The 8,550-nt window shown below is 34.4% G+C and overlaps 1 protein-coding gene across 1 annotated transcript in view; it reads right to left on the reverse strand.

The window, feature by feature from the left end:
- Positions 1-4,536: 4,536 nt before the first annotated feature.
- LOC135205474 (tetraspanin-4-like) overlaps positions 4,537-8,550 on the reverse strand; it is an 84,781-nt gene continuing 80,767 nt past the window's right edge. The window contains exons 5-6 of the mRNA XM_064236170.1: positions 5,529-5,624; positions 4,537-4,887 (exon numbers count right to left, since the gene is read on the reverse strand). Coding sequence (XP_064092240.1) covers positions 4,756-4,887; positions 5,529-5,624 — 228 coding nt within the window. The 3' untranslated portion in view covers positions 4,537-4,755. The remainder of the gene's footprint in view (positions 4,888-5,528; positions 5,625-8,550) is intronic.

Consider the following 8,550-nt stretch of genomic DNA (forward strand, 5'->3'; position numbering starts at 1 on the left):
AATTATCTGCATATAAATCACGATAAAAGAGAAAAAAAAACAAAAAACCCGTATCGGTTCGGTAACTTTGACTCTACCAAAATGGTAGAAAAACGCAATTTGTAAGCTAAAACTCTTACAGTCTAGTAATATTCAGTCATTTATCTTTATCTTGAAACAAATTCGAAGTCTCTAGCAAATATTTAGATTTATGGTGAATTAAAAAAAACTTTCCTTCCCTCCGCGCGCGGATTCTCTGCCACAAATCTCCGAAATGCGTACGTACCATTCTCGGAATATTTGCTCCGTTTCATATTAGGCATTTCATAGAGTTTTATATATGAAAATGTGCGCAATTTTATAGAATAAAACTAAAAATATTTGAAGGTTGTTGCTTTTCTTATTTCCGAAATAATGTCATATAAAAATAAAAAATATATATAAAAAAATTTGACATTCGGTCAACTTTAACTCGTCAGATATGGTCGAAAACTGCAATTGTAAGCTAATACTCTTACAGTATAGTAATATTCAATCATTTGTCTTCATTTTGAAAGAAATTGGAAGTCTCTAGGACAATATTTAGATTTATGGTGAATTTTTGGAAAAAATATTTGTTTACGTCCGCGCGTTACGAATTCATGCATTATTTTGTGATAATATTTTCTCTGTGTTGCTTTTATTGTTTTACAATGTGTTATATACCAAAATGATTACAATTTAGTGTACATTACAATGAAAAAAAAGTAACTTGTTTTACTTTAAACCCGTTTTGCGCACAGCACGATTTGAATACAATTTGATATTATGAAATTTCGTTTTTGCGCTATTTCATATATCGCATTATTTATATATGATAATGATAATTTTTTTCATTTCTGATGGTTGCATACTAAACTTCAGCCAATGACAAAAAAGGAGCCAAAAATGAACTCTTAATCTTGAAAACTAAGCGCGCTGTGATTTTTTGAAAAAAATATTTTTTACGCTTCCGCGCTCACTCTGAAACACCTCCGGCACACGGGAGACAATTTTTTTTTTTACCGCTTCGGCGTAAGAGGGTTAATAACCTTGTTCTGTATGTCTTTTTTGGTCAATGGAACAGTAGAAAAAGGTTTTATTAGAAAGGTTAGTACAGGAGAATGGAAACGACGTCGTCTTTGGATGACAAATTGCCTTAATCTTCTTTAGTTCTGCTTAATCGTGATAATGATCCATATTTCTCCCCCACCCTGTCGGGTTCATCTAATGATTTGTTTTGGGTTTAGGGGTTTTGGTCGGTTTTAAACTTAATTATGCTCCTTCATTCCGTGGAAAGGGGGGAGCATTGCCATCTTTGTCATATGTTTCAGCTACAAATGCGCAGAAGACGGAGGGTATGTGGGTGGCTCTAGGCCTATCAGGGATACCAACCTTGGATGGCCTGTGATACACTACATGGTGCTGCGTTGCATTTTCCTCCTCCAGAGCCTGCCTCTATGGCTGTCCCTTTTCTCCCCTGGTCTCCACTTTATTATGTCGAATGCCACAACATCTTTAGCAACACATATGATACTGACTCCACAGCATTTTGGGTCTCACTTTGCTGTTCCTGCAGGGGTTACAGCATCAGCCTCATGTTTTCCATCAAGTGCGATGATGTCACAGCCTCCTTCCACCCTTGCATCTTTGGTGTCTGAATCAGTGGTTCAGCCTCACTGCAAAATCAGTCCATGCGTAGCCAGCTAAACATTTAAGAGCCTCATAGGCTTGTGGATACAGAAACCATTCTGATAGTAGTACCTATTTCCCCATGTTGAAGTCAGCTGTGATAATGATCATACATCATGCCTCCCTGGTACAAACCTAGAGATGATAAAATCCACTGTACAGGATGGGATTTTTCATTTTTTGATGCAGCAAATGCTTCGCTGCAAGTGCAACCTCTCATATTATGAAGTTGAAGTGCCACTTCACGTCTGCTCCAATTAGGTCCCTGTCTGCTGACCTTAGCTCATTTTCATGAGCTGATGAATCTGTTAATAGAGAAGTTTGGCCATGGAATAAGAATGTCTAGTCAAGTAACCTTTATAACGTGACCTATTCAGTTCTCTTGGTGACCTAATGGATGTCCTGTCTCTAACAAGCAATTTGATGTAAGGTCATTTTTATTGTTAAAGGAATTTCATAGCTTGTTTTTATTGTACTAAATTTTGCTTGCAAAATAAAAATTTGCTTCAACAGTCCAGAGCACATCCAGCCCTTGAAGCAGAACTTAAAAAACCTCGTTTGACCAGGTGCAGAGGAATGCTTGGAATCTGCCCCCTTTCATACTTGATGGAAAATTAAAATCATAACTTAGTCCATGCAAAATGTCAAAGAAAAATGTTCAAGCACAATGGCTAGATTTGATACAGCAATATGAAAATGAAGAAAATAGGATTTAGTTAGTTGCTCTTAAATGCTCGTTCTCATTATCCATGAAGGAAGGAGACAAGTCTGGTATGCACCTTTCCTTTGGAAGAGTTATTTTATGAAATGTATTGTAAATAGTAAACCCACTCCAATTGTGTATTGTAAATAGTAAATCCACTCCAATTGTGTATTGTAAATAGTAAAACCACTACAATTTCCATAACCAATATTTATGATTAAGCTATGTAAATACAATATTAAAAATATATACACCTTCAATTTTCAGCAATATCACCAAAACATTTGTAGTTTCATATGTCTATCACACAGCCATATGACAACTACTTTAATGAGATTATTCTTAGTTTTCAAAACAAACTGAAACAGATCTCACTTGAGCATGTCCTCAAAAGGAGTTATAATGTTTTAGTGCTTGCAAACTGGAAATTACACTAAGAACTTTACTCTATTACAATTTCTCAGAATTTTAGACCTTTCCAAAAATTTTCCTTAATAACATGATTTGAAAATGAATTTTAACTATAAATTCATGTAAAAAAACTGTAAATAAAACTTTTGAAGGGTCTTTTAGTGCTCCACAAGTCATTTGTGCTAAAACATATCACTCCTTGAGAATGTGCTAAAATATAACTATCACTCCTTGAGAATCCAAAGTTGGGAGTGAGAATATGTGCTATATTACAATGATCATTCCTTGAGAATTATATTACAATGATCATTCCTTGAGAATCTCAAGTTGTATCAAACATATCAGTAGCAGTTTTAAATACAAAGTAATTTTCATTAAAAAAAACCTTTTCACTCATATATAAAATGCATACACTACCTGAGAAAGAAATTAATTGCAAGGCTGCTTCAAATAAAAAACTTCCCAAGCACATGTAAACAACTAGCAAAGGACTACATGGTTGGTAAAATATCACAATACTGAATAATTCTCAATGAAAATTCAGAAAACAAAAGTATCCTAAATTTCAGCAATTCAAAATTTGTAAAACTGCAAACAAATGTGCTTGTGCATAAATTCTATAAACTATCCCTTCACTTCAAGTTAATTTGTTCAAAAACTCAGCTTTACAATCATAAATTGCAGCTCCAATATTTTATTTATGCAAACCAAAACTGGGGTCCAATCAACTGGCATTATTTGATGAATAGATTAAATATCCTACACAATGATACTGAACCACCAACAAATTAAGAAAACCACAAAAAACCACTTTTATAATGGTCAATACTGTTCAGTTTTGACCGGAGGTAATGATAATATGAAATTCAGCAGATATACATAACACTGCCCAAATAACTATGAATATGACTGCAAGTGGACTACAATAAGTCAATCAAGGCTCAGGAAAACTGTAGTGTTAAAAACTGACAATTATCTTTGCTATGTAAGCACACTTTAGTGATTTAAATCATACATTTAATGGTTATACTGTCATCTTGACCAATATAGAATAATTATGGACAGATTTCAAAGGAACATTATATTATATACAACTTCTGAGAGGAATATATACAAAACAATAATTTTTTACACACCAAGTTTTTTTTTACAACAGTTGCAATATACCAATATTTGATCATCACACACTGAAGATGTTATGTACATTTCTGGATTGCAGGCTTAAATTATTGGCATTAATTAGATCTCACCTAAAGGGAGATATCTGACAAAACAAAAACAAAAAAAAGCTGGCTACACATTGAACACAACCTGTCCTGTCATCCTGTTTGAACACATTGTAAATGGTGTATATTTGACAAACAATTTATTAAGAGATATCTACTATGTTATGGAAAAGGCAAAACAAATTTGTTAACATTATTTAGCAAGGTTTTGCATATCACTACTTTGGCAAATAACTATCTATATTATACCGTAGTGCTATTCCTCATGATTTTTAGTTTTCTAAAAAGATTTTTATCAAAGTAAATACTTCATTATAATTAGATAAAATGTCTATTAAATCTACATAAGCCATCATTTAAAGATGGGGAAAAGTCTACCTTTGCAGTTTGTAACCCAAGCCACTGCATTTACATTCAGAATTCTCTGAAGACACTCAACAATACACTATTCCAAAGAACTCAAAAACCTTCATTTTACTTTTAGGAAGTCCGAATATCACAAGAAATATTTGAAAAGCTTATAACTAACAATAAACTTGTGTTACATTCAAATGTCATGGTAAAAAATTATTCAAATTACCTTAAGAACCAATTAAAGAGAATATATAATTCCCAATTTAATGTTTCAGTACTTGCTCACAAAAATATTGGTTTACACATGAAATTTATTCTTGGAAACTCAATCTGAAGCAAACGAAAAAAAATTCGAACTTAATTAACAACTTTTCAACAGTCTTCCAAAGGATGGTATTTGTGTGATGGTGATGGTTGCAAAGCTGTCACAGTATAAACATGGAGGTTAGTGGCTGTGTAACTACCCTCTTGTAAGAACATAGATGACGCCATCAGCAAAACAATCTGAAAATACATGAATTTTCTCATAAACTTAAATATTTCTTTAAAGGCAAATTAAGAAGGTAACAAAGGCAAATACCATGCACATCATTCTCCTAAATTAAAAAGAAAGGTTACTATACAACTTATGACTGCATATTATATATGAATACCAGTACAATTACTACTACTATTTATACTTTTTTTCTACTAACAATAACCAACTTAGCCTTATTATTGCTATTATTAAATACATATAAAATTCCCACCTGAAGAATTACCATTACAAACATCCCCTAAGAGCCTTGCAAACTCCACAAATATGCTAATGCATCTGGTAAGATCTTTGCAGTGCCTAATTTTTTTGTATTTTTATTTCTATTTACTATATATATTTATTCTCCACAGCCCTCTCCACACTGGTTTTTTGTGAAGTTTCTTGCATGCTAATATTCAGAAACTACTAAACAGACATATTTTGGCATGTTACAGTATTATTAATAAATACTTTATCTCAGAAAAAATTTGTTCAATGAAAATCAGAGTGGAACAACACAAGCTGAGATAATGTCCTTCCTGATGAATAATTGGTCTGAAAATAACATAATGAAGTTTTCAGTTGCCATTAAGAAAATAATCCTCAAAGAAAATACAGTACAACTTACAAGAGCAACATGCATAGCACATACAGGTAGCCAGACTCCCTTGCTGAGACTGTGGTAATCCAAGCTGATATTTGATACGACTGTAGGAAGACATCCCTGAAAACAAAGGTCAATTAATTATTATACTTGCAAGCTTTGCCTGTGCGTGCAACATGTACTGGTTGGTAGTAGTGATGAAAAACGTACCTTTATAAAATATGCCCATGACTGCAAATGCCATACATACCAATGTATGTACATTCTTGATCAAATGCCGATACCTTGAATTGATCATAAGTATGCAAAAATACAACTGGTAAATAAAATTTCCCATAGTAGAGAAAGCAAATAGGGCCCATACTAATCTGGAGCAGACACTGCTGCGTAAAATACCACTGACAAGAAATAGAAATTCTGAGGGTGCACTAATTACAGGATGTCAAGAATCATTAACACATAATAGTGGGAAGGCTGAGTTACAATTGAGGATGTGGGAGAGAGATGTTGTGTCCGGAAGTTGGAATATGCAAAGAAATCTCTTCACATTGAGGTGGTTTGGATATATGAGGAACTAAAATGCAGCTGATTAGGGATTTGCATGAAAAAGGACCTGTAAGAAGGCCTATGAAATCATGGGGAAAAAAATACGATCTAGACTAAATGAGAGTTCATTAAAACTGTTTAATATAGCTATGCTGAATTGCAAGAGGGAAGGTGACAAAGTAAGGAAATTACAAAAATTAAATAAATAAATTATTAAAGTGATAATTATTTTAGCTTGCTGTGTAATTTTCTGAAACATTCAGGTCTTATACCCGTTGAAATTTTGGGAAGAAACAGCCTGAGCATACCTTTTCAAGAACTAGACAGTTCCTCTTTATGCCTACTGGTTATTTTATATGTTCATCATCAGCAGATATTGCCACATATGAAAGCATAGGTATGCTGTGCCTTTTCCCCACATGAGGAACAGTATTTGTGAGGGTCAACTGACATTAAGTGCTCACTAATATGCTCATGGCACCCCATCATTGTTCATGTTTTCTCTCCATTACAAACAAAAACTAAAGAGCAAAGAAAATTAATCCACCTACTCATTAAGCATTCAACAAACGAACAGAGGGAGTGTGTGCAGTGAGACCCAATCTTTACAATGGCTAAGAAAAACTAAATGGTGACAACATACGTGTGTAGTATTACCCCCATAACCACCAGTTAATGAACTTTGTATCAAGTTTGTGCTGAATAAGTAATAATTTGTTTTTCCATAGAAAAAAATAATCTTATAAATTTAATATCTTCAGTCTTCCTATATGATAAATACTAATGGTTTGTATTTCCATGAGAAAAAATAATCTTATAAATTTAATATCCCCAGTCTGATTCTCAATTCACTTTGTCATTTACCCCTTTGGCTGATTGTATATCACAAGTGACCCCTTACTACTGCTACCCAAAAGGTGCTTCAAGACCTGAAATCAGAGACAGAAACCCCTTCTTTATTATTAACTGTACGAACATCACAAAACACCATAAGCATCATTCGTGTGAACTCTCCTGATTGACTGAATCAACCAGTTGTTTTAATTCTTTGGTAATATATATATATATATATATATATATATATATATATATATATATATATATATATATATATATATATATATATTATATATATATATATATATATATACAGTGGAACCTCAACTTACGAGTTTAACTCGTTCCGTGGCCGAGCTCGTAACTTAATATGCTCGCTCGTTAAATCAATTTTCCCCATAAGAAATAATGGAAATGGCCGTAATCCGTTCCAACCCTCAAAATGGCACCTCATATTTTTCATTTTTCTTGTTATTTCATAAGGAAAAAAGCTTTTTACATAACAAATATTAAATAAAAACAAAATAGAAAGAAAATATGAAGATATAATAAGGTTGTATACAATTTACTTACCTTGGAGATGAGACGACTTGACCTAACGGAGACGGCGGAGGTGGCGGGTAGAGGAGACAGGCGGAGGTGGACGGATGACTGTTTTGCTATCACTACATTCGTACGTAAATGTACACTACGTTGTAACTAAACTTAAATGCTACTAAACAATTGCTTTACATATCTTAAACTTAAATGCTACTTAACATTTTTTTCTTATTTTCTTTATTTTATTTTTAAATGTTTTCTTTTACCTTAATTCTCATCACTCTCTTCACTTTCACTAGTTCTTGGCCTTTTTGCCACACTTCGCTCACTTCGAGCTGAAGGCCTTTTCTTAAGAAACATGTCTAAGGAAGTCTGTTTCATTCTCCCTTTGAGAATGTTTCTGAAACGACGTAGGCACGTGTCGTTGAAAAGCTCTGTCGCACGACTCGTTGCAATTTTTTCAGGATGGTTCTTTTCAACAAAACCTGCCACCCTCTCCCACATTGCCAAAATATCCTTGAGGTCTTTTGTACTGATTATCTCCGGCTCTGTCTCCTCTCCCTCCGAAGTAGCTTCAGTTAATGCTTCTGTGTGCCGTTGCTCTTGTAACTCCTTTAACTCATCAGTCGTAAGTTCCTCGGAGTGCTCCTCAACGAGTTCTTCGATGTCTCTTTCATCCACCTCCAGACCTATAGTCTTGCCAATGGACACGATCACTTCCTCCACTGGCTCCTCTTCTTCCTCAATCTCAAACCCTTCAAAATCTCTTTCAGCCACATTTTCAGGCCACAGCTTCTTCCAAGCAGGGGTCAAGGTCCTTTTCGTAACCCCCTGCCAGGCAATATCGATGATTTTGAGGCCTATTGCTATGTTAAAATGCTCCTTCCAAAACTCTCGAAGGGTGAGGCTTGTGGTCTCTGTCACCTCAAAGCAACGGCGAAACAGGTGCTTGGTGTAGAGTTTCTTGAAATTTGATATTACCTGTTGGTCCATTGGCTGGAAGATAGGGATGGTGTTTGGATAAAGGTAGAGAACCTTCACAAAATTATACTCGTCGAGTATTTCTTCCTCGATCTGTGGTGGATGTACAGGAGCATTGTCGAGGACGAGAAGGGCTCGCAGG

This window comes from Macrobrachium nipponense, chromosome 24 (assembly GCF_015104395.2).
Source record: "Macrobrachium nipponense isolate FS-2020 chromosome 24, ASM1510439v2, whole genome shotgun sequence".
Taxonomy (NCBI): domain Eukaryota; kingdom Metazoa; phylum Arthropoda; class Malacostraca; order Decapoda; family Palaemonidae; genus Macrobrachium; species Macrobrachium nipponense.